Source organism: Nymphaea colorata, chromosome 5 (assembly GCF_008831285.2).
Source record: "Nymphaea colorata isolate Beijing-Zhang1983 chromosome 5, ASM883128v2, whole genome shotgun sequence".
Classification (NCBI taxonomy): Eukaryota; Viridiplantae; Streptophyta; class Magnoliopsida; order Nymphaeales; family Nymphaeaceae; genus Nymphaea; species Nymphaea colorata.
In genome coordinates, this window is record NC_045142.1 from 5563142 (window position 1) to 5589103 (window position 25962).

At 37.6% G+C, this 25962-nt stretch overlaps 3 protein-coding genes across 6 annotated transcripts; 2 read left to right on the forward strand and 1 right to left on the reverse strand.

Moving 5' to 3' along the window:
- The first annotated feature begins 4087 nt into the window (after positions 1–4087).
- Positions 4088–7812, forward strand: LOC116255038 (glycine-rich protein A3-like). Of its 2 annotated transcripts, none has more exons than XM_031630756.2 (3): positions 4088–4263; positions 5914–6225; positions 7178–7812. In XM_031630756.2, exons 2-3 carry the CDS (start codon positions 5925–5927, stop codon positions 7432–7434), a joined length of 558 nt encoding a protein of 185 aa, XP_031486616.1. In that variant the 5' UTR covers positions 4088–4263; positions 5914–5924; the 3' UTR covers positions 7435–7812. The 2 variants fall into 2 exon arrangements, with proteins under 2 accessions (XP_031486616.1, XP_031486615.1); XM_031630755.2 differs by having other exon boundaries at positions 4091–4402.
- Positions 7813–10975: 3163 nt separating this feature from the next.
- On the reverse strand, positions 10976–16112 carry LOC116253886 (uncharacterized). Of its 2 annotated transcripts, none has more exons than XM_031628867.2 (4): positions 15946–16112; positions 13078–13154; positions 11820–12015; positions 10976–11523 (listed from the first exon to the last, which is right to left on the reverse strand). In XM_031628867.2, the coding sequence occupies exons 1-4, from the start codon at positions 16025–16027 to the stop codon at positions 11294–11296; spliced, it is 585 nt and encodes a 194-aa protein (XP_031484727.1). In that variant the 5' UTR covers positions 16028–16112; the 3' UTR covers positions 10976–11293. The 2 variants fall into 2 exon arrangements, with proteins under 2 accessions (XP_031484727.1, XP_031484726.1); XM_031628866.2 differs by having other exon boundaries at positions 13078–13250; positions 15946–16106.
- Positions 16113–16595: 483 nt separating this feature from the next.
- On the forward strand, positions 16596–25061 carry LOC116255100 (protein GAMETOPHYTE DEFECTIVE 1). 2 transcript variants are annotated; one of them, XM_031630850.2, is made up of 8 exons: positions 16596–16771; positions 18355–18979; positions 20240–20317; positions 20431–20511; positions 22376–22530; positions 22604–23532; positions 23626–23775; positions 24583–25061. In XM_031630850.2, exons 2-8 carry the CDS (start codon positions 18536–18538, stop codon positions 24717–24719), a joined length of 1974 nt encoding a protein of 657 aa, XP_031486710.1. In that variant the 5' UTR covers positions 16596–16771; positions 18355–18535; the 3' UTR covers positions 24720–25061. The 2 variants fall into 2 exon arrangements, with proteins under 2 accessions (XP_031486710.1, XP_031486711.1); XM_031630851.1 differs by having other exon boundaries at positions 23654–23775; positions 24583–24718.
- The last annotated feature ends 901 nt before the right edge of the window (positions 25062–25962 follow it).

A 25962-nucleotide genomic window follows, 5' to 3' on the forward strand; every position in this document is an offset into this window, starting at 1 on the left:
TCATTGTGTTACATTCAAAATGAATTGTGCATAGCGAAGTTGAAGCAAGCGTTTCTACAAGTTTCTTAACTGGCGGTGCATAAACAACTGTACAGCGTCAGCCATAGCTATCATATCATGCAAGAGTTTCATGGTTCATGGTTCAGACTTCACTGGCTTCACTCTGCTTAAACTGAAGATATAGGTGTGTAACCTAAGAGCATGTTCGGCAACAGTAACAAGTTATTACTGTTCTATGAATCTACTTCAAAAATTAAAGTAGATTCATTGACCATGATAACGTAGTGTTCCATGAATCCATGGGACAGTAACAACTCTGCTTAAACTGAAGATATAGGTGTGTAACCTAAGAGCATGTTCTGCAACAGTAACAAGTTATTACTGTTCTATGAATCTACTTCAAAAATTAAAGTAGATTCATGGACCATGATAACGTAGTGTTCCATGAATCCATGGGACAGTAACAACTTGAAACTATAATTTGTCGACCCTAATGAAGAAGTCCTGGTTCTGCCACCGGTAGTATCAATATTGAAAATAGAAGAATTAGTATGGGCTGCTGGGGGCAATTGCCCCACGTCAGCCCAAATGTACCTCTGCCATTGCCTTCAGAGACCAAATAGTTCGTGTAATCCGTTTTATTATTATAGGCTCCTTTACTGATGCAAGTGATCTAAGAGTGTGCAATGAAAAGGAGAAAGATGCATCACGGAGCCATTCAAGTTTAATATGTATAAGAAACATTTGTAATGAGACACTGAATATTTGTGAAGGAGCAACAGGAAAAAAAGGTTTTAAGATTCGAATTTCTTTCGTTTCATCGTGTTATGAATTCATTAGTGGAGCTATCCCTTTTCTTATTTGAGCGCTAGTATTGTTAAATATTTAATAACATGTGAAGACAGTGCCATAAGATTGTAGATTTAGTCATTTTTGGGTGAGTGAGACCGAAGACTCCACCCAACCCATCTTTCTTTAGGGTACACGGCCTGCGTCGATGCTTTGAGATGTCATCCCCATTGTACTTTAACTTGCACATCAGTGACCCATCGTTTGCAACATAGAGAATTGACTCTCGAAAATTCGAAACAGAAACTAGTTGCCTACCAGCTCCTACACGATCGAGTTAGACCAACCCCTCAATATGTAAATGTCACTTGGTATGGGCAAATTAGATACTGACTTGTAGGTTTAAAAGTGCTGCAAACCTCATGTTTCATCCAGAACAAGTCATCACAGGCTAACAAACACGCCCTCCATTAGAAATGGTTGCAATCCGATCAAAGTTTACTTTGTGCCGATGGGAAGATAATAAGAAACATGCAGTGCCTAGAGGACTTTGGTTCTCACTCTAAAACAGGATTCCTATGAAGAAATAAAATACATACTCTAATACATATTCTCCACTAAGACATGATAATAAGAATCTTTAACGCATATATACCAAATTAGTCAAGTCGGCCTTTGGCCCTTCTAATTTACGATCAAGTTCTGTTGGGCGTTGTTTCTCACTCTAAAAAAGTATTCTTATGTATGAAGAAATAAAATATGCAGGGGTAGAGCTGCAGAGGCAGGTGTGGGCACCATGGGCGATTGCCCACACAGATCCACAAAAAAAGTAACTAGTGCCCTATTACATATTACTGCTTCTTAAAATAAAAACTTTTATAACTAGTGCCCCTTAACTAGAATTTTTTGACTCCGCCTAAAAAGTATAGTATGTATTCTAAGACAAATTTTTCATTAACTCAGACATGACAATAATAAACTTTGGCACATATATTTCAAATTAATCAGTTTGTTTAGCCCTCTTAATGAGTTCAAGGGTGTAGCGTAGCTGGTCAGGTAGGTGAGAGTGTAGAAGGCATGTATGTTCGATCTCATGAGTGCTATTCTCCTAAACTATAAAAGGTAGGATTGTGACACTTACGTTGAATAATGTGTCATACTTCATTCAAGTCCTGATGCAACTTAGGACCCCAGAAACAAAAAGAATGATGAGACTTCAGGTATTCTTTAGCCGGTAGGTTGCTAACCTCCTGCACCCGAAGTTCAACCTATTGTGAGAATCAATAGGTTGGCTCAGCCGGCTGTTGGTGCGATCAATTCTATAAGAGTCAAGCAAAGAAGCCCCGATACTCGATGAATGATCAGGGAGGGCCCAGTCGAGCCCAAGCCTAGCTCGGGCATCTATTATGGTAAAAAGTGGTGTTAAGGACCCACTTAAGATTATTCAATTGCACCAACCAAACCACTACAACCACTCTGATAATGAATTTAAGATGGACCCATCCCAGCTTTCTTTTGAGATCAAATCTTTGATATGTGAGAATATTTTTTATGGGCTTCAAATTTAGCATCTAAAAATTTTTAAAGAGAGAAGAGAGGATCAAGAGGGAATGATTGAAGCACAATCTCAATTTTTTTTTATTGCTTTTCTTTTGATCGTGCTTGTCAACTTTTAGCACAAGAATATGGTTCTACGCAGAGATGAGAGAGGAAGAAGACAAATTGAAAAGCACAAAACCGCAGAACTTTTGATCACTTTTTTTTTTTTTTTCTTTTTCGACTTTCAGATTTGCTGGTTCAATTCCGTTCATTCTTTCGCAAATTTATACCAATCTTCTATAACAATTGAGAATACAAATCGCCAATTTAACTTGCACTGGACCCAGGGAAATTTTTTGGTACTTAGAAATGTTGTCCGTTCTTTACAGAAAACTCGGGGAAATGTAATTGACAAGTTTAAAATTTAAAAATGGAATAGAACTTGTATAAAATATATGTTTTAAGTCATAACAATGACAAACAGAAAATTTTGCAAAAATATCAATCGGAAGTGCGATATTGTAAGATAGATTTTATTCAACTATTCTTTTGGGATTATGTAAGCAAACATGGGGGTATTTAGAAAAAATGTGGCCGTTATTTATGAATGAGCGATGCAGTCGTCATGCAAACATGAGCATCTAAAATAGATACGGCAGGAAACAAACATGACGCTACATGCACGTCAATTGCTTAACGAGTTGGTCCTTCTTCCTTCCTTCGGTAGGAAGCATATTTCTCTCTCTCTCTCTCTCTCTCTCTCTCTCTCTCTCTATATATATATATATATATATATATATATATATATATATATATATATATATATATAAAATTGGTAGATATCAAACCACCTACCTAAGCCATACCTTTTCAATTCATAGTAAAAAATATTTTAAATAAAATGTGAACATTCTAATGTGTTTATAAACATTAATTTAATGTAAATAATGCTTTAGTTTAAGTTATTTTTGTAACAATAATTAATCTTTGTTATAAGACCATTTCTTTTTTATTAGTAAAAAACATTATTTAAATAAAAAAATTAACTTAATATATGTTTCTTATCAAATCACTGTTAAGATCGTACCTACAAAATTAGCTTGTAAAAATATATATTTAGTTTAATGATTAATTTTAATGGGTCTAGTTTTTGTTAGTATGCTTTGCACCAACCTTTCTTTTATATATATATACTCATAAATGGTCTAGGCATAGCTTTGAGGCTAATGGTTCGATTACTTCAAGGGGTATGGTGGAGTTAGGGGGTCAGCGAAAAACTTAATTTGTTGTACTACTTTCTTGAATTACAAATGGTAGCAAGTATTTTTAAAAATAAAAAATAAAAATAAATTTACTAAAATTTTAAAAACAGTCATGAACTCCAGAGAGGTTCAGCTTTTATTAAAACCGAAGCTAATCAGTTATTATATGTGTATGTTTTCCTTGTTATAAGTATATGCAACCATTCGCGTTAGTTTTTAATGACCAGCGAAATTTTAAAAAATATATATATATATATATATATATATATATATCCAATCTTTTTGTACCTCTACTGATCCACAGACGGCAAAGGTACTATAAAAAGTTATTTTAATAAAATTGTTTTAAATGACAAATTAATTTATATATGTTTATTTCTATTTTTTCGAAAAATGTTTTTTTTTACCTAGTTGCGCGTGAAAGTGGGAAAAGTAGTAAAAGAAAAGATGACAAATCTAATAGGCCAACAGAAATGATGAATACGTGGCACATTTGGTCGCTATCCTGTGTGAAAATAGTTCATGTTGTGAGAGAGTCCGGCATATAATCGCTGCGACGATGCGGGCGGTGGGCTCGCGATGGACAGAAGTTATCGTCTGTAGAAGTTCGTGATTTTTCTCTCCGAAGGAAGAGACAGGAGGCGGAGAGAGCAGAACTTCTCATTTCCAGAAGGTCGTGATTTTCGTACCTTTCCTTTTCCTCTGCTCACGGGTTCCGTGTGTTGCGGCTTTTTATTCTTCTGTTCTCGTTTCCTTGGAGAATCGATCTTCCTCTACCCGTTTCTGGATTGCAGAAAATCTCGATACAGAAGGTATGAACTTGTTGGTATTTTTGTTGTTTGGATGGCGCGTCGGTTCTTTGGTTTCTTTACTTGTTTGTGGGAGAAAGAACGTCGTCGTCTTTGGATTAAAAGGTAAAAACTTCAAACTCTTGTTTCTTTCCTTCTTTTCTTCTCAAAATTTGACACCAATACGGTGTTCTCCTGTTTGGCAACCACGTTTGTTGTTGAACCAATCTCAAACTCTTTCAGGTTTTGTTTATCTAATACTTGTGAGGGTATCCCAGAAAAAGATTCTTTTCTCGTCGTTTGTATTGTTCTTTTATTCAGGAATTCGTGCTTGTATTTATAAGGTCACCTTCTATCTCTAAGAAAACATGTTCTTTGCCATCTTCTTTTAAATATTTATTATGTCTCAAAGAAGAGCCTAATTTTTAAAGGAATATCAGAGAAAGCTCATGTCTGGGAATTTTGCATCCAGCCCATTTGTACTAGTAAACTGGCAAGTTCTTCAGGCTTTAATTGGGAATCTTTTTTGTTGTTTCTTTGAATGTTAAATTGGAACTTTTGAGCATATTCATTAATCTTTTTTTTTTTAAGTTCATATAACGGAATCTTCCCAAAAATTTGGTTACTGAATGTATTTATACATGTGTTTCCTACATCCAGCAGCTGAATTAAGGTGTATGCAACATGAAGAGACCATTAAATAAAGTTTTGTGGGAGTCCTTTTGTTACTTCTTTGAAGGATAATTGGACCTCTGTAGTATATTCATTGTTTTTTTCAAATAGTAGGATATTTTCCTTCAAAATTTTGGTGAGTGAAAACACCCTTTTCAGGATATGACCAGTTAGTGAGTCAAGATCATATAATCTGCCAAAAGGGGTTTCAAAGGAGAGCTGTGATTTCTACAGTGCATTTAACATTTAACTGTATAGACAGATTGGTTTGTCAACTATAACATGCTGAGGCCATTTTTTGATAGACTTGCCACATCGAAATGGAGTTCTGTAGCTGTCCATGGAATCGGAATAACCATGCTCTAGTTACTGCTGTTCATTGCTGCATCGAAGTGGAATAAGCATCCTCTAGTTATTGCAGGATGTAGCCTTTAGCTAAGCATGTCCGCTTCCATAGATGAAGTCATGAACGTGATGAAATTCACTTAGCCTTGTCTTATGCCATAATCCGAAAGCTTGCAAAGTAGCTTATGTTCCACATTTGATTATTTATGTTATAAGCATGGCCAATGCAATAAGAGGAGTTGTTTTTCCACAATGTCATTGTTTTCATGTGCCTTACAGGCCTTCAAGTACTTGTAGCATGCATGATGTTGAAATGTTCCTTAAAATTTTTTGCAGTTTGATGTTTTTCTAATCCTTGATTTCATGACAGGAAGCTTGATTCTGACATTACAAATGGTCATTTATTTAAGTTATGTTAATTTGAATTAGTTCCCAATACCTGGCTGCTTTACAACTATGCCAGGTCCTTTGTTTCCACTGCAACAAATTTAACAGCTCATTGGTTATGTCAATTTCAGTTTAAGGGAAAATGGGAGGAGGAAAAGATAAGCCGGATAGTGCAGAGACTAGCGATAAGGGGTTCTTATCAAATATGGTACATGGGTTTCATGGCGGATACCCTCCACGTTATGGATATCCTCCACCGCCTGCAGGAGCATATCCTCCACATGGATACCCACCTCAAGGCTACCCTCCTCCACAGGGATATCCTCCACATGGGTATCCTCCACAGGGATATCCTCCACATGGATATCCACCGGCAGGATATCCTCCCCCTGGCGCTTATCCTCACAATCCATATCCTGGATCTCATCCTTACCCGCAGCATGGTATGCGAACTCAGGATCTGCAAGTTATCTCACCTTAATGGTGTTTGAGAGACATTTTTGATATTTCTTATTGCAAAAAGATTTTGAAAGTTTCTAGACATAGGTTGACAGTGCTCCTTTGTTAGGGCCATTTCTCTGGTCTCTGCTTTTACTGGCTGCAGTTCCCACATGCCTCAATGAATAAAGTTTAATACATATGTATATATCATACACGGAAAAACAAATAAATACATTTATGAAATCATGAAATATCACGACACTTATCATGTTTTTGACGTTGTTTTGATGATTAACAATATGAGGACTACGATTAAATGATGTTTCCATGGTCCTGCCTTCTGAGATATTCATGCTATTAGCTTCTTTCAAATATCATTTAGTTCTTTGCTGACAAAGGTGCTGTATCATCCCAATTTTATCAGATGTCCCCAAAGTGACTCTGACAAAGGGTGCGTATTTTATTTTTACACTCTCACCTGTATTGGATGAACCTCAGTGAGTTGAGAAACATATAAATTTGCAAGCACATGTACACTATATAGTTTAGTTTTCTAAATCGTTCATCTTTGCTGATACTATAGAAGTTTCTTTAGAATTTCTTTTCTCAATGTCAGGTCTGTTTGTTGCTCTCACTTTCTTCATCATCGTCAATTTCTCTGTGTGCATGAAACTCATCTTATTAGCCTTAACTCCAATGGTTCTCACCCCACTTCAAAGGAAAAGCTTGGATTACTCATCTCTCCAGTTTTAGTTTTCTTCTGCAAGTGCATTTCTTGAAGCTATAAATTATCTCAAACATCTTATTAGTAGCCGTCTTATAGGATCCTCATTCCCATGTTAAGTACTTGTATGTACCAATTAGAGCGACACAGGAAATATCATGGAAATCTGAGGTTACTTAACATGCATTTACAGAATCCTCCAGTTATATTGATCTCAGGGATGGTTGCAGGAGGGCATGGCATGTCTCCTGGCATGGGAGGAATGTTAGCAGGAGGTGCTGCTGCAGCAGCAGCAGCTTATGGAGCTCACCGCCTCAGTCACGGCCACCATGGTGGATTTTTGGGGCATGGATATGGCCATGGCAAATTCAAACACGGCAATTATGGCGGGTTCGGGAAGCATCATGGCGGGTTCGGGAAGCATCATGGCTGGTTCGGACACCATGGGAAATTTGGAAAGCATGGCAAGTTCATGAGGTGGAAATGAAAGCATTGGACATGCCACCGAGTATACTTGTCCTTTGCTTTTAGATCTAACAATTACCTCTTTTAGCTTTATCTGGATAGACTGGTTTGTTGATTGCTCAATGGTTGTGGTTTGGGCTTATGCTTGTTTCTTACATGTTACTGTTTCTAGTCATATGTGGTTTGGGCTTATGCTTGTTTCTTACATGTTACTGTTTCTAGTCATATGTGATCCCACAGGGGAAAAGGTATAGTTAGCAAACTCGTAACTCAGACTTTGATGAGGTGACAGGCCAGGTCATTGGGTCAGCGAGTTCACTCGGCGACTAGGTCGGGTCAGGTCATGAATTTTTTAATATATTTGTACTGCACGTTGATAAAGTTGAACATATTTATTACATATCAAACCTCAACAATCAAAAACCTCAACAATCAACTGCATAATGCATGTATAATTATAAATTTCAGCTAGAATCAACAAATATCATTTCATGACTCATGTATAAATTTATAATCACCACATTGTCACATTAATGACAAACAAAAAAAGGAAAAAAATGTAACAAAAATGAATTTACCATTTCATATGTTCATGACTCTATATCATGTTCACTGAGCTAATTACCTTACAAAAACAATTACCAAAATGGTAATCAGCAAAAAACATCATTCCATCCTCGTTAATTGAAAACAGCTATAAAAAAATGGACCGTTAATTTTCATAAGCAGTGCATAACAATAAACAAAAAATAGTATTAACCTGAAGATCAATCGAAAATGGGTGATAAATTAGTTTTTGAGGTTGCCGACTTGACGGAGGCAGCTAAACTATGGCCATGTAGCCAACAGAACGTCGGAAAAATAGATGAGAGACAGAGAGATACCTCACAAAAGTGAAACCTGAAAACAGTCAGAACAGTTGATCAAGGCTTCAAGCCTTTAAGTTCAAGGAGAGAGGGGGAGCTGGTCCAGCTGCGAGCGTGGGCCTCTGTCAAGTGTTAACTGGACTTTGCCTTTGGAGATCGCAGGAGACTCTGTCGACGACTGGCTTTTGGAGGTCGCCAGAGAGTCGGAGACCACTGAAAATCTGAAAGAGAGAGCGAGAGAGAGAGAGAGAGCTTTACCTGAAACTGAACGGTCGAAGGCGACGCCCGTAGAGTCGCAGACTTCCCGCTGCCCGCCGGCGACAGACGTCGGCTCCGGCGAGGCGGCTGGCGGCGACTTGTTTGCACTTTGCACAAGACCTGACCCTCCGGCCTCCGTCGACGCGGGAATCTCGAAGGTGTGACGTGGAGACGAACTGAGGAAGAATGGAAGAAGAGAGATGAGAAATTGTGGGGTCGGCGGGTGAAAAAGAAAGTTCGGTTGACTCGGTTCGATTCATCTTAAAAACGATTTAATAAACCGTTTCGTGCCTAACTCGGACGAGTCACAACGAACTGGGCAATCCGACTGAATCGGCTATTCCGGGCGAGTCACGGACGATCCGTAACGAGTCAGTTATTGCCTCGCCAGCCCCAGTTGGTGGCCGGATTTTTTGGCTATCCCAGTTGACCTGAGTCTTTCCGGCGAGTTTTCCAACTATTTTTTTTTTCAGATATTATAGTCGCCATCATATCAGTTGCCTCACCAGTAATTTCACAATTGACAAGCATGTAGAGGAACACTTTCTTCGTAAAAAGGGTCTTGGAGTGTTGAATACTTGTGTTGGGATATGAAACTTGCTTAGGGAATGAATATTTATCATTATAATGTCGTTTCATGCCCTGTTCTGATTTTTCTATTTAAAAGCTTGGGTGGTCACTTGTCAGTCCTCGGCGGGCAGCTTTTCTGTTCGTTTGTTTTTTATTTGGATCGGATATAGACTCTACAAAAATTAAATAGAAAAAAAAATATTCAATTAAGAAATTCATATTTAAGAAATATCTTATTGAATTTAGATATTTATAAATATCTGATTGGATTCGGATTGGTTCAAAATTCATATTCATATCAAATATGAATGTAAAAAAGTAGGATTCTAAAATCAGATTCAGATATGATTATTCTTTATCCAAGTTCGAATATGAGTATGAATATCAAAAAAAAAAAAAAAAGAAAGTAGATGTGGTAAAGAGTATATTAGATTTGAATATGATCCATTGACATCTTCAATTTTCAAGAGTGAGCTGCGGCCAATCATATGGAGTGGCTGTAGACTTTTTCCAATGCTCTTAAAACTGCCCCTCAGCCGAAACATTTGATCGAAGGACTGCTTTAGATCACCTGACATGCCGCAACTTGAGCTGCTCTCAAACAATAGATCCATGGTTGTAGAATGAAGGAAATGCCACTGTTTAGCAAATAGTTAATGGAAAAGCACTGTAATCCAGAAGCAATGGGAGTAGAAGGTATTTCATAGAAGTAGTCGCATTTACCACACAACTTTGGAGCCCAGATGACAAAGCATTTGTGAGACCCACTTCAATGAGACGACCATTTCCATTTTTTCTCTTACGGATGGTGATGTCGAGAGGATGACTGAATCAAGTCTCAGTTTGTTGTTCATGTTGGGTTTCTTATCATTTGGAAAAGAAAAGAAAAATACGAGGGTGCAAAGACAAAAGGGCAGAAATATAACTCACTATTCCAGTAAGAAAATGGGGATGATGCATTTAATAAACTCAGGAGCATGTGTGGGCAGTTGTCCACACAGAGTACCAGAAAAGCCTTATTTACATATGAGTTGACCCTATCAATTTGCATACTTTATATGCTAATGCCCCTTAATCGAGGAGTCTAAAATTTTTGAATTATTCTCTTGAGCTAAAAGTTTCTGGCTCCACCTCTGAATGCACTCGTGGCGTTACTGAACATTCAATGCAGACTTTGGCTCATGAAATAGCACATTATTAACCTTTATAACTATGCCTGTCATTCATGAAAAAATCAGCCAGTTAAATACATAAAAATTTTGGATGCCCGTCGCACACCACATACCTATGCGACAAAAATCACGAACATCTGGCTGCGATGTAAATGGAAACTAAATTCAATTGACTTCATTTATCAGTCTAAGAAAGTACTCAGTTAAGAATCCAAAATCGGAAAGACATCGCCAGTTTATAACAAGAGACATAACTGCAGTATTTAATTGACGACCTCCTTCCACTTGAAGGTCATTTAATCCCTAGTCAAATGGGCTAAGGCTCGTGTTGGCCGTTTTTCCAACTTTAAACAAGAGTTCTGTCATCTCGAAGGCAAATAAATTTTCATTGCCTACCTGCATCCATATCTGTAAAGTAGTTTCCATGTTTGTTTGAAAATCTGATCCTTAGTTAGCCACAAAAACATGAAAATTTGTCTTCATCGCTTCTTTGGAGAACGGGTCTTGCCTATCCATTTTGAAGGGTAATTGTGGACCTTTCTTGTAAAAGTTACTATTTTCAAAAGAAAAGGCCTTTCTTGGAAGCTTTCCTCGTTCTGCAGATAAAGAGCCACGTATACCATAAAAGAGGTTAGGTAAACCATTTATAGAACAAATTAGTCCAGAAATAGTGCAGTACGATGTGAACACAGGCATGTAATGAAAATGCTGATTACCAAATAGAGTTACTAGATACTGTTCTTCCGAATACGAATACAGAAAACCAACGCAATAACACCAACATTTAAGATGATTGTATTACTTCCTTTTCTGAAAAAATAATAAAACAAAGGAAGTGTATGATGCCAAGACGATTAAATCAGCCTCAAAATTCTTCCCTCCGTGTAAAGGATGCATGTGACATCAAGAAAAACAGGGATTTGCTATACAATTATGTTACAGATGACAATGAGGAAAAACATCTCCGTATAAATTTGCCTCTCAAACCCAAGCTTCATCTCATTAATCAGTATCGTCATATGTCATTTCCAAGGTGGCCTAGCTCTGCATCAATATCATCGTCCTGCTCAAAAAGCTTCAGAAATCTTGCCTGATCTTGTTCTCGCTTCCTCTTCTGCCAATATTTGTATATTGCTATGCTCGTAAAGGCACACAAACAGGAAGACAAAACTACAACTAACACCACCAAGCCGACATTCCCATGCTTAGCAGTATTGCTGCTCGGTGGGTTAGATTCATGGCCGCCTGCATCCATTGGGATAAGTACCAAAAATAGATTTAGGATAGAAAAATAGCACAAGTAATGGTAACGCTGGTGGCACTGTGTAAATGCTGGCAAGTCCATTCTGATTTGCTCAAGTCCAGTGGACTTGCATAAGATAAGCACTCAGACAACAGTGCCACCTGAAATTCAAATCTATTAGCAAGTAATACTTGAGCTACAGACATTCTAGTCTAAATTCCAATTATCCATTTATACACTTTAATTAACAGACTATCCTAGATGCTGTCAGAATAGCCAGTTCAGGTACTTTACTAACCATGTTCAAGGAGGCACTGGGGACACAGAAAGGTGGCATTGAATTCCTTGTCTTTAAAATGTATGTATCTGCCATCAGGAGCCAGAAAGTCATCTGGGCAGAGCTCCCATTCATCAAATACATCATCGGACTTAAGAGTATCCTGCTCATATAGACCACATCTCTTGCACTTGTTATCTGGAAGCTCTGTCAGAGGCTGCACAACAGATGTTGAACAATTAAGATATTAGCAGTACTTTTACAAAGCAAAAACTCTGTACTCAGAAAATTTACTTACCAATAACTCTAAACTGTATCTAGGTTCTAAACTTCCAGTTTGAAACATTCTCAGAATTAACTTTCAAATTAAGCTTTGTTATAAATGATTCAAGCTATAGCATACCATAATCAAAGCCTCAGACCAACTGCCCGCTGACCTTTACATGCTTTATTGTAAATGATGATATATGCTCTGGATCTGTATTCAACTCCATGTCACGGGATCTTGTTGGATCCATATGAAGGCTTATGTTTCACATTCATATTGAACCAAATAAGCTATAAACCATATGATATCTGTTTCGACCCTATAGTCATCTCACAATGACTAGCCTATCCTTAAAAATTTAATGTGAAGCCATTCAATGATGGAACAGAATTTAAAATGGCACCAAAAAGAAAAATGCCAATGTAATGTGAGATTTCAATGCACAAAAAGCTCTTGCATTATTACACATACACTAACAAAAACTTTCTTTTACTGCTTTATCTGTAAACAGCCACATGATGAGCAGATATTGCATCATATACAGAACAGAACAGATCAGATTTAAGATAGTGATCCAGATATGCACAATATTCCAATTGGCAAAATGAAATCCAAGCATACATGCAATAGTTTCTTTGCTTTGTTTGTGCAAGGCTAGAACTAACTTACTCTTTACATGTCTCTTTCAACATAACTGCACATACATACAGAAGAAAATGAAAGCAACAAGAAGCATTACATAACAAAAAAAAAATCAGCCTAAGTCCAAGTCCAGAAAATCTGAAAAACAACATTAGAATGTGTTTATAAACCGAGTAGTTATTTGGTGTCATTTATCAAGCTTCCTGGAAACAACTGAGACATGGTAGCTCTCAGATGGCCAAAAATATGTGGATTTGTGTAGGACTAATTTCATCGACTACATAAACAAAGCCAAATAACCTAAACAACTAACATTTCTGACTTAAAAATTGAGAAAAAAAAAAGAAACAAAAAAAACTTTTTACGAACCTGCCAAGATTCTTGGCCTTTGAAAGCATACAGTGACATGGCTTTCTCCACATCAGGTAGAAAGGTCCTATTCTCTCCTTTACATTGAAAATAAACGACTGGTTTAAAGAACAACTCATGGGTTGTAAAGATCTCGATTGATTTTAACGTAACAACCCCTGTTGAAAGAATACCTGCAAAAAGAAAAAAAAAACCTCAGACGAAGAACTCCCAGAATGTATATGATCCTGTGCAACATCCACCCAGCCACCTTTCCATGCATACACACACACAGAGACCAAGCTCGCCGTTGTTACATCTACCAATTAAGCTCAAAACTGTGACCAAGTCCAGATAGTCGAGCTCAGTTTTGGAATAAAGGGGCCCTAAATCGCACAAGACGACGCTTGTTACCACCAACCAACAGATACTTCAATTCATATTTCTGAATACGACAAGTATCTTGCCGAAAATTTTAATCAAATTGGAGATGATATCCATGGTCCACAAAAAGCAAACAAAGACTAGCCACGTCTGGCATCCTATACATATGCCCAACAGCAAAAAGCTAACGGTAACATGCAACATCACATCGGCCTCAGTTGATCTTCCATTCGTACTCAGAAAGAGCTAAACTCTCAGACCGTGTTTGGATGACATGCCTAAAAGGTGTTTTAGAGGCCAAACATCATTTTCCCTTTGAAACGAGGTTTTATATATGTTTGGGTGTCACCGAAACCAGGTTTGGCAAAAACCTGGTTTCAGTGAAAACTTGGTTTTCTTTGGTGGGTAGAAAACCTGAACCCGATTTTTCACCCAAAACGTCGTTTTGGGGAGATGGTGGGGCTGAAGGCCACGGCATCTGAGCAAGCAGGCATATGTAAGGGAGCTGGAGAGAAAAGGAAAGTAGCCACAGAAGACCATTAAGCAACTGGGAGGCCAGCTTGTGCCTACCGTACATTTCACAGCAACTTCCCCACCAGTAGATTTCTGTTTTTTGAGAATGAACCTTCAATGCCTCATCCCTTATATCAGAATTGAGGTTACTGTTTCATATTTATGGAGAAAAATAAAGGGGAAAAAAGTGCATCGAGTGGATTCAGCTTCTTTCCCTTGTAATCAGCACAAACTGGCTGGAAACAAATTGGATTGAGCACAGGAAGGTAAAAACTCATCGATTGGAGCTTCAACGATTCATGAATGGGACTTCACATGTAAGTGTTGATGGGTTGCACTTTGAAATGTTTGTCTCATTTTTTAAATCTTTCAACGGATATTAACTATTCTTCTAATTCATCAACATAGACAATTAAAGAATAGGATTAACATATCACCGTCGATTCTGAACAAATCATTGACAAGAGCTCAATAAGATCAGGAAAGGGGTTCAGACGGTCGTTAGACCATTGTCTTATATCACAAAGCATGACAATTTAAATGAAACCATTGCCTAGCAGAATCGCGCACCCAATCCTCTTCTATGCCCTCTCTCCTAGTTGTTGCAGACCTATTGGTGGACACATTGTGCTCAACAAAACTTCAACATTGTGAAAGGCCAATTCCAACTACATGAAAATCAGCCACTTCCTTTATACGATAGTATGAAACATGATTTGTGTGTTGCAGAAACGAGAGAGAGAGAGAGAGAGAGAGAGAGAGAGAGTTTAAGATTTCACAATAAGAGCAATAATCCGGTGAACAATAAGAGCAATAAAAAACCAAAGATTTCTAGCCACAATTATGCAGTTGAACTCAACAGTTCATGAATTATGTGCAAGTGACCCAGCCGCTATAGATTTATCACTACCGCTTAAGTTAGTGAATCAATGTCGATCAAACCGAACATTCCACACCTACATTTTGCTTTGTGCCTCCAAGTCGATGCCCACAATTTTCCCATGGCTGCTTCACACATAAAATACGAAGCACTTGTATTTTCCATGTCGGTTTCCTTCTTGTTTTGATAGGAATTTTATTCTTAGATTGAGTTCCTCAATTTTTATATAGTGGATATTCTGCTAACAGGATTGTCAATTTACCTGCATGGAGATGTCGTTTACCACTAAAGATATGACTGTGTGATACTAATTTTTCATTTACTATATTTTGTTTTTGGGCTTGCAAAGTTCATTTTTCATTTCATTCATGTCATTAAAAAGTTGATGAAATTTCATCCAAACACTACCATGTGATTGTATTATGCATAATGGTTTTGGATCAAGTTTGAGTATGTGCATTTGTTCAACTATCACTTAACTGTAATCAACATTCAGCTGAATTTTGATATATTTAGAAATTTCATCAAAAACCTGGTCTTTGTCATCCAAACAAAAACCAGGTTTTGAAAGTAAAAACATAAATTTCCTGTTGTCATCCAAACAGGAAAATCAGTTTTTAAAACTTGGACCAGGTTTCCTGATAACCAGGTTTTGAAGGGGTGTCATCCAAACACCCCCTCAAACTTTTCTCCACCGATGTCCCTAATTCTAACCAGTTTACCATTCAATCAAAGACAAAACAGAAACGAATAAAGGATCTTAATTTGTAGATGAACACAGTTATTGAGGGAATATAGATAAATTCCCTTATCTTAATCAACAATCAACGCGTACAATCTTCCAAACATGCGCCAATTTGACAAAATCAACAAATGATTGCCGTAGTCTCCAAATCTTTGCCCCGTTTCCGCTTCTTCGAACTAAAAAAAATAAGAACCTGACCAAGAAGAGCTCGTCCGCCGATACAAGAAAACCTTAAAATTTGTAATCACCAACCATGAAGGGGAAGGGATAAAAAGACGAAACAAAAACAGGAAAGATATGCAAAAGTTCTTGCATTTCTCCAGAGAAGAAAAGAAATGAAACACATTCCAACGAAGCGAGGGACTACCTGGAGGGAAAAGGAGGAAGGCGCAACAGAGGAGGAGCCATGGAACCGGAATTCCGAGGCGGTAGAACGACGCGCTCTCCATGGAGGACGAATCGGGAGATCACAGGAGGAGGGAGAGAGAGAGGAGGAGGAGGAATCTCACCCTTTTGTAGTTTGCTTTGCTGCTTCATCCCGACGGTGCGACTCACAACAGGGATCGCACGAAGACTTGACTTTTCCCGACCCGCATGATCGGAGTTCGTATCGGTGCCGTTACACTTTGCTGATACGCGACGTTCATATCTATTCTTAATTTTTTATGTAAAGTTAATAAATAAACATTTAAATTTTTTTAATATAACATCAATGCTTGCTTTTGAAGCCCGTATCGGCCGCCGTTGATAATTAACTAATGGGTTCTTTAAATTGGTTCAAATATAATTATTTTATTTATCCCAAAACGTTCTTAAACTTTCCCTAATGGTAAAAAATCGGTCCATTTTTTTTAGTTGATACACACGCTCCTTTGAATAGATACGTGGATAATTTTAGTTACATTGTTAAATTTTTTCTTACATTTTTTAATTTTAAAAAAATTATTTTATCACAAGGAGAAATTTAAAAATACGATCCTCATGGAGTATTTCAGCCCCTTAACAGGAGGGCGGTTTTCGACGGAGGCAATGACCCTCTCGTTCTCAAGTCTCTCTCGGTCTGTCCGGTGAAACGCAGACAAACCCCGCTCTCTCCGTCGATCCCCACTCTCTCGCCAGTGAGGGCTGTCTCCCTCGCCGGCGCCCATCTCTCTCTTCGGTGAAGGCATCCGGTCTCGTCAGCGCGGGCACAGGTGAGTTTATCCTCCCTCCCTTCCACCCTCCCCCCTCCTCTTTCTCCTGATCGAAGGCTGCAGGCCAGCAATGTCAGACCAGATGGCACCCAGTGCCTCTCTGATCAGTATTTAAAATGAGGGCACGCCCGGCAGTCCTTTCCTCTCTCTCTCTCTCTCTCTCTCTGCGGCTGCTGCTATAAGGGCCGCCGGCTGGCAGCCCTCGTCTCACTCCCTCTGTCGTTTTTGCTTTTAAAATTTTTTTCCTAGCATATTGTTAAATTGTTGGTAGCTTATTATTTTCTAATTTGTTTACTGCTTTTCTCATGACTACAGCGCCGTATATCAATTTTATTTGGATTTTTTATTTGGTTTTCGATTTTCGCAAATGTGGTAGTCGGATTGCAAGATTCATCTTTTCATAGGATTGTTGATGAGCGCCGAGGCTGTGAATTTTCTTGGACAAGGCTCCGGTTCTGTCTGTTGACTAGGCGATGTTCGAGATTAGGCATTGAAATGGGCAGCCTCTTCTGTGACTACCTTGAATCTTTTTAATAATCTCTATGTCTCGTTAATAGTACAATCCACAAGTTCTTTGGTTGCTCTTCCTCAGTTTAGAAAGTTATTAGGATGATGTAATGATTGTGCAAGTGTGGTTTCCACTACAAGTCGTGACCAGGCAGAGTTAACTGCCAAGATTAACGGAGCTTTTTTTTTTTTTTAAATATACGGAAGAGCAATGTGATCCTTCAAGCTTACTGTTGTTTCTGTGCGAAAAAGAATTCCCTTTAAGTTTTGCTTGGGAGCTATTTATTTGGATGTGGATAGTTTTTCACGCCTAACAAGGTGTTGATAGCTTGTTGCAAGATGAATTCCACAGAAGACCTTTTAGGTAGTTTTAGCCTTAGATGGTATTGTGCTGTTCTAGTTTTCCTTTATGTTCATCCTACCCATTGCAAGTGGGACCACTCAAATGCTTGAGGTCAAAGGTTATAGAATAATGACCCTAGCTGCATACATATTTATTGTAATGCAAATTGCTAGGTCATTGATGTCTTGTTCATGCACCAAATGCTTTCTTGTGTACATTTAATATATGCATTTAGTCATGATTGTCCTTTGTTAGTATGGACATGTTAATTAGATCCCAATAAAAGGTTTATTTAAGGAGAATGGCTCGTGAAGATTTCCTTTGCTGAGATACACTTCTTTAGAATGAACTAAGTCTAACTTTTATTTCCTTAGATCATTAACAAAGTTATAGATTAGCTTATTGATGTTGTTTGATCTTCCTTGAAATATATATGCATTTTATTATAAGTTTGAGAAAGAATGCCATGAACTGATCCAACTTGAAAGCATTGTATTGAAGACGATCCTAATGACAAAGCTATGAACATGTATGATATATGTATGAAGCTGTCAATGCTTAACATGAGTTAAATATGTTTTTCACATTGTTCTCTACTTACATACTTATTATTTTCAGTTGTTGTTTTTCATTTTTGGCATTATTTTATGGATATTATATGCTTCATAGTTTTGGTCATGAAGCTTACTCTTTGCTTCGCTTCGTGTCACTTCACGTTGCTTCACTGGATCAGTGCTTCGCTTCACCTCCTTGCATCTAACAACATTTGTTGAAGTCAACACAAGAGAGTCAATTTGGGGACTCGTTTACGGATAGAATCGTACGCCCATGACCAAGAAGCAAAACCCAAGGTTTAAATACAGTTCCTGCCCTGATTTGGTAACTTCTCAGAGGCTCTAATTCGTGTTCAAGCAATGGTGTACTTTGATCTCAATATTCCTTACGTAGAGGGAGGTGGAGGACGTGTGGGTGGAGGTGGAGGAAAGGATAAACAGAAGAGCATCAGGGTAAAGCTAGTGGTGATGGCTATGGAGTTGGGCTACACTGGCATTGCCTATAATTACAACATCCATGGAGTTATGGCTGATTGCCATAGGTGCTCTATCAGCCCCCTCCCTCTCTCCTCCCTCCTCCAGTTGGCTCCTTCCATCTCTAGTGTCGTCCAATTCCATAGGAAGATCCTCAAAGTTCCCTTGGACTCACCGTTCCGGCAGTATACTAGATTGACTGTCACTGTCAACAGCATGATTCAGGCTGCATCGCTTAACTCCGGGAACCCGGTTCTCCAAACATATGATCTGGTGGCAGTTCGACCGACGAACCAGGCTACCTTTGAGCATGCTTGTCAAAAAGCTCATGTGAGTTCAATGTCATTCTTTATTGTCCATTTTTTCTATTACCTGACTTGAAACTTTTAAAGCGCTTGTCTTGAATCTTCAAAGACATTTTTTTAGATGTTGATGATTTGGGCTGAAAAAACTTATTTGTAACATGATGATGTGCTTGATATGATATGTCATCAATTGCTACTTTGCTCTATATCTTTTTATCCTTGGTCTTTCTCTGAAAAAACAAAAACAAATAAATATCCATCCCTCATTCTAGTACTACATAGAAATAATAGGCCTGTTTAGAACAAGATTTGCCACTATTTCCATCGCTTCAGGGCCGTAGAGCCATTAGTAAAACTTTGCTACAATTATATATGTTATAAAATGGTAGCTAGAAACACCCTAGGTGGCAAGAAAAATTATAAATAAGGCTGCTAGAAGCCTAGAAGCACTCTTGGTGGGAAATGAAAACTATAAAATAATAAGCACTTGGGTATATCTCTAAGCAGATAATTAAGAGGCTTGTGCCAACTGAAATTTTTTATTCTCTTCATTTCACATAATTTTTAGGTTTGTTTTGAATGCATTGAAGGGAAGACAAACATAAGGTGCCAAGAGAAGTTCAAACGTCTTCAAACTAATTTATACCAACATTTGTGCATGATTACCTACAACTTCTTGGAATAGCCAATAGTATTTCATTTTGTTCATAGACAATCACTCTTGTGGTGGGTACTGGGTACTTGTATTTAGTTCATGAAAAATCTCAGTTGCTGGATGTGTTCAGGGCATCTCCCAACCTTTTGGGATTGCCAGAGACCTCATCACTGATGGATGTTTCTGTTGGTGACACGAGAGAGAGAGAGAGAGAGAGTTGCTTGACGTTCCTAGTGCTTGGAGATTATATTTGCAGTAGGCTGTGTGGTTTAATTGAACTTGTTTGGACTTTGGGGCTCATAGATGAATGGTTTGTCCAAGATTGTGGCGACTGCTTCATTTTCACTGGGTGTCATTCATTGGTCTGAAAATAGATATTTGGAGCTTGAGCTGCTTATTTTTGCTGAAATATTCCCTATGGCTTGGACTAGCTGATCTTGCCTCCACACACGTAATTCTTTTTTTCTGTTCTTTTATGTTTTCTTCTTCTAAAAGAAACTTTGGACTGATTTCTTTAAGGGCTAACACAAAATTAAAGCTCACTTTTGTCATATCTGTGTCATTATTACCTACTAATATTATTTTTATTATTAGTTTTATGGTTATCTGAATGTGTTCTTCTGTGATTAGGTAGACTTAATTGCAATTGATTTTTCTGAGAAGCTACAGTTCCGGTTGAAGTCTCAGATGGTGAAAGCTGCAATACAGGTTTAACTTTTTGGTGGATGGAAGTGATATTTTGGTCAAAGTTCCTTTTCAGTTTTGTGGATACCACATCCTTGGCAGATAATACTTACTGGCACTTTTGAATTGTGTTGCAGCGTGGTCTATACTTTGAGCTGATCTATTCCCCTCTTTTGTCTGACACTATTGCAAAGTCAGAACTGATTAATGGTGCCAAGGTGGGAAGCCTTTCCTTTTCCATTGAAGAAATGAGAAATTGAAAAGTTTTGCACCTGGGGTTTTAAAGTTGCAAATTTTGTTATGAAATTTCTATTTATGCATCCTTTGAGGTTCGGATACATAAGTTCTTTTCCTTTGTCAATGTGGGAGAAGCATGATATCTTGACTCCATATCTCGACTGTTAGTGTGGAAGAAGCATGATTACTGTATTTGTAGGTTAACTCATCGTCTTCTTTATTCTCTTTTAGTTAGATACAGACCTTTGTTATTTAGTAAATGGGTTCATTCTTAGTTGTGTGCTTGGACACCCAAAGAAGGACACATCAATCAAACGGTTCTTTCCACTTCTATATTAGCGCAACGTGAGCTACTCAACAGAAAAATTCCTAACAATATTGACCACTCACCCAATATGGAATGAAAAGATAATAATGCAATGTTTGCTTGCCAAAGTAGCATTTGTACTGGTATGGGTACGTTGAAGAGGGTATGGACATGACAATTTAAAAAAGTGGGCGTGGGGATATGGTGGGGTATATATACACGCACATACTCACAACAAGTTCACAAACATTCAAAGTTAAAGCAAAATTCATGCACAATAGCTCGTTTAATAGTTCATACATGTAGTCTCATCAAAATAAAATTTAAAACATTGTGCGTCATTGAAGTGTGCAGCTGCTATTGTTGAACAACGAACAACAAATATAGAAGCATATAAAATGATACAGAAAAAAGTACAGCATGTCTCTGTTTTTTATGTGCATATGCAGTCGCTGATGAGAAATAATACCATCATATGCAAGTCCATAATAGTGCATATGCAGGTAAAAAATATCAGTAGAAATGAATACAATGGAATGAGTAAAATAGAAACAAGCACACAGCCAGGCATCAGCAAATTTATAGAAGCACATCAGAAATATCAAATAGAAATGAATACAATAGAAACAAACACAAGATTGAGTAGAATATCAAATTTATAGAAGCACAGTGGGAAAAAAAGAATAAAAAACGCTAATCCAGAAAAGGGGGACAAATCCAATAAAACCATAATTTAAATTTTAAAAAACAGGAAAAAAAGACAAAATGGAAAATTCCGCAGTATCGAGTTCTTGAACAATTCAACTTCTTTTTTTTTTTGAATTTTAGTATGGGATTAGATACAATTTGTTTTATTTTCTTAGTCACAAAAATTAGACCTAATCATAGTTTCATCTTCATACATGTGGACTCAACATCGGCATCATCCTTTTTCTCTTCAGATCTATCTCTTCTATCACGACACTCTCCTTTTTTCCTTCTTTATCATCAACAAATATGTTTACTAATGGTGTCAAGTTTTAAGCCTTATCTGAAATTAAACATACTTGTGTCTTGGATGAAACAAATAGATCAAATAAGATAATCTTGTTTAGGTATGATGGGAATAAAAGGCTATTTTCCTACAATTTCGCAGTGACATACATGGCTGACAAAAAACTGAACATTTTTTTTTTTCAAAGGGCACTAAGTGTTTCTGATTTCTCATAGTTGATGTCACAGAGCATTTCAAGGCTATATACATTCTAGTTTGTTTTGAGATTCTTAACATTGTTACATACATGAGGTTGTTCATGGATTGCGCCTGGTATAATATACTATGAGTCTATGACTAGTTCTACACGATAAGGTCTTCTTGAATGAAATAAAGCTAGAATTACCTATCCATGCAGATGTGACATTCCAACCAAGATTGTGCAGCCTTTACTTTAAAAAGTTGGATGCTTATCCCTTTGGCTAAATTAAGCTCTATTTTTCATGTCACCATCTGGATTCAGCTGGAACAAATCAGAGTTTTCTAATATTCTAATGCTTAACAGTTGCTAGTTGGGTGGACTGGAGGAAAGAATATTATTCTATCAAGTTCTGCATCTACAGTGAATGAACTTAGAGGGCCATATGATGTTGCTAATTTGTCAACATTGCTTGGTCTTTCCATGCAGCATGCTAAGGCTGCTATGTCTAGGAACTGCAGGTATGTTCAATAATTTGTGTATATTAAGATGTATCTAAAGGTGCAACCATAAAATCTATCTATGCTTGGTCAGGTCTCTAATGACTAATGTTATTAGAAAAAAACGATTCTACAAGGAGGCTATTAGAGTAGAGGGCATTTCACCATCTATTACTGCTGTGGATGAAGATTCTTTGTTTGGTGATTGGAAAATGTGGGATCCTATTTCAAGTGGTGAAGGTGATTTATTATTGGAAAATGAACTTATGGTTGCCAATTGTCATGATCTGGAAAAGGGTTCATCAGCATCTGGATCAAACAAGATTAAGGAACAGGTGGAAGCCCTACAATGTAGTAGTGCACAAGAATTTCATGGTAGTCAGTTTCCTACGGCGAAAGGTGCTCTACAATCTTGTGAACTGAGAAAACACAATGATTCCCTGACTAGTGCACAGCTATCAGGACATGAACATGAAGATGCTTTCCTTGTCAATAAGGATTCTTCTCTGCAGCAACCATCATTGCTGTTACCATCAGAATCATCACTGGAACTGCCATCGCATCCCTCACATGAAAATTCTGCAATCGGTGCTTGGACAAAGACATCTGACGTTGAGAATAACATCCAGAAAATAGAGGTGTATGAGGTGGTTTCTTCTCGTGAAGATGTTAGTTGCCCTAATGTCATTGTAACAGCTGCATCAGGTAAGGTGGAAGGAACAATATCCCAGGCAGGTGGAGCTTGTCCATTGGACTGTGGTGCAGGTATTTGTATTAACTCAACAGATGATGCTGTTGATTCCCTTGCTAAGAGATTAGAGTCCCCATTTGGTATATCCTTTGATAAGCAAGTTACTGAACATCAAATTCTAAATAATTTTGCTGGAGGACCGTCACCAATTAAATGTGACAATCAGAATCCCTCTTCTTTTAATACCCCATTGCACATGCTTGAATCCGGTAATGAGGGAAGAATCGTTGATGCTGTCATGGATGAGAATCTTCCTACAGTGAGCTATGCAAGTAAGTACCAAGATTCCAAGAGTTTAATTTTTCATGTTTGGATGGATATTTGAAATATCTTATTTGATCATTATACAATTCTGCTTGCTGCAGGACCTGATGAATTATCTTCATTTATTAGTGAACAGCCTGGCAGTTCAGATCCAAATGGTGCAGCCCAGAGTGCTCCTGATATATCAGTGCATGACCAGCAAAATGATGTCATCCATAATGGTGTTCATGCTTTAGAAAAATTTAAATCAGGTATCGTCATGTGGACTTTAATTGCTGTGGCCTGTTTTTGCTTAATATTATTATGTTTTAAGGGTGTGGTTGTTCTTAAGTTGTTGGTCTGTTATCACTTGACATTTACTTTCACAAAAACCTCACAGTGGCAGTGTTGCCTGTAAGAGGTTCTGAAAGTCTGCCCTGAATCCCAACTACAGCCCGTCACTTAGATAATGGTGGGGCTTTCGAGGGTGATGGTTTTCCTGACCACTCTATTTTTGGGACTGTGACAAAAGGAAAAGGCTGTATGGTTATAGAAGAAAAGGCATCCTTTTCTATCAGAAAAGAACACTTCTCTGAGCTATGCAGATGCCGCTACCTTTTCATTCTATGCATTACCTCATGGAATATTGTTACATAATTGATTAGAAGCGCCCACTTTTCATCAAATATCACGTTGTCAGTGGGAGAATTGTTGGTAGGCTTCCTAACAAATCATGTAGAACACCTGTGCTATTAATTTGTTAATTTTGAAAAATTATAAGAAAAACAATCTCAAATTTTGGGGTGTACGTATATTCTGCATAAATAGTTTTATGAGTAAACTGTAACCACTAAACATGGTAAATAATATTTAAAGCAACTTAACTTTTGCAGAATCAGCCATTCAAAGTCTTATGTCTTTTATTTGTAGGAGACAACATTAGCTTTGTGAAAAGGGGTTGAGAAGTTTACAAATTTCAGTTGTTGTTGCTTTTTAGTTGCAGAATTTGTCGTTGTTAATGTGTCTGTCTGGAATTTGCTTGGATCTTCAGTAATTATTATGTATGGACTACTTTGCAGGAAGAAAAAGCCTTTCGAGGGATTCGCTCCATGTGCTCCATCCTTTATCACGCAAGATAATGATGAGCCATAGGTGTGGCAAAAGAAAAAGCAAGGCAAGGCAAAACTCTTGGAGGAAACGAAGGATCACACTATAGACTGCTTAAATTTTCTAATGAATTCAATCTCTCAGAAGTTTATGAAATTCATTGTTTGCTGCGTCCGCAAGGCATTAAAGTAGAGCTGGTAATATTGGTGAATTGAAACTGATGAGTTATAGTCTTATAGATCGGCAAAATGTACAAAATGAGTAGGAGAAAAATACATCAGCTGATATAGTTCAATTTTGTAGTATGGTAAACCAACGTCGCTGGAAATATGAAATGCTAGAACTGTTAAAGAAGAACCCAAGATGGTGTAATGTTGCAATTCTTTTGATACGGATTTTCCACACAATTTTGAACTGCTGTAATCTGTGATGATGAATTCTGTTTGTTTTACAGTTGTCCATATATCTATCCTTTTCATAGAACCCAAAATAATGGTTTGAGTTTGATTTCTTTCTGCAATTGTGGTTGGTGTTTGGCTTTTCGAATAAGTTCTTTGGATGGGTGGCGTCGTGGGCCGTTCTCTCCCGATCAATGTGACTTGGTCATTGCATATTACAGAATTTGACATTATATTTTGCTTGCACCCAAGAAGTATACAAGTTGGTGCCGACCTTTATAGGTTCAAATACCTGGGTTGGTTTTAATTTCTCGTGTAAAGTCATGGTAACAGCGAATTATCAGTTAACTTTCTTACTATCACTCTCTAGAATCAAATTTTGACTTAAGTAGGGTCGCCAGAATATGATTATGATTAATATTTGAATTTGTTCCCTTCCTTTTATATTCTATATCTGGTTGCAATTTACGAGAAGATTCTACAGTATTAGTAAGATGGAAAGGTTAAGGATCTAGGCTATACGAGATCACATTGTTCGAGGGAACATTAGATGATATCAAAAATAAAGATTGCCAACGTGGGTGGTTTAGTGCAGGGTAGATTTTTATGCAAGAGTTGTATTATTTGATGATGATTCCACGTGAATTCTTAAAAACATGTAAACACATGGCTAACTTAAGTTCTATATGGGGATTTGAGCAAGTTATCATGAGACGGAAGATTCCAGTAGTGGAAGTTTCATACGGGGGTAGGAACAATCTTTATACGAGTTATATACATATAAAGTGCGTGATGGAGAGAGGAAATAAAAGTAGAAGAGAGAGAGAGAGAGAGAGAGAGAGAGAGAGAGAGAGAGAGGGGACACTCTTCAATTTCAAGATCAACACTTATCAATACCATGAGGATAACACGCTTCAATTTCAAAATCAACGCTTATCAATACCATGAGGATAA

Coding starts and splice junctions, on each gene's coding strand:
- LOC116253886 (XM_031628866.2), bottom strand. CDS start 16,027: ATGGAGAGCGCGTCGTTCTACCGCCTCGGAATTCCGGTTCCATGGCTC. Junction 13,251..15,945: donor CTTCCTCCTTTTCCCTCCAG/GTAGTCCCTCGC, acceptor TTCTTTTTGCAG/GTATTCTTTCAACAGGGGTT. Junction 11,524..11,819: donor CCAGTGCCTCCTTGAACATG/GTTAGTAAAGTA, acceptor CAATGGATGCAG/GCGGCCATGAATCTAACCCA.
- LOC116255100 (XM_031630850.2), top strand. CDS start 18,536: ATGGTGTACTTTGATCTCAATATTCCTTACGTAGAGGGAGGTGGAGGA. Junction 18,980..20,239: donor ATGCTTGTCAAAAAGCTCAT/GTGAGTTCAATG, acceptor TTCTGTGATTAG/GTAGACTTAATTGCAATTGA. Junction 22,531..22,603: donor GCTATGTCTAGGAACTGCAG/GTATGTTCAATA, acceptor ATGCTTGGTCAG/GTCTCTAATGACTAATGTTA.
- LOC116255038 (XM_031630756.2), top strand. CDS start 5,925: ATGGGAGGAGGAAAAGATAAGCCGGATAGTGCAGAGACTAGCGATAAG. Junction 6,226..7,177: donor TCATCCTTACCCGCAGCATG/GTATGCGAACTC, acceptor GGATGGTTGCAG/GAGGGCATGGCATGTCTCCT.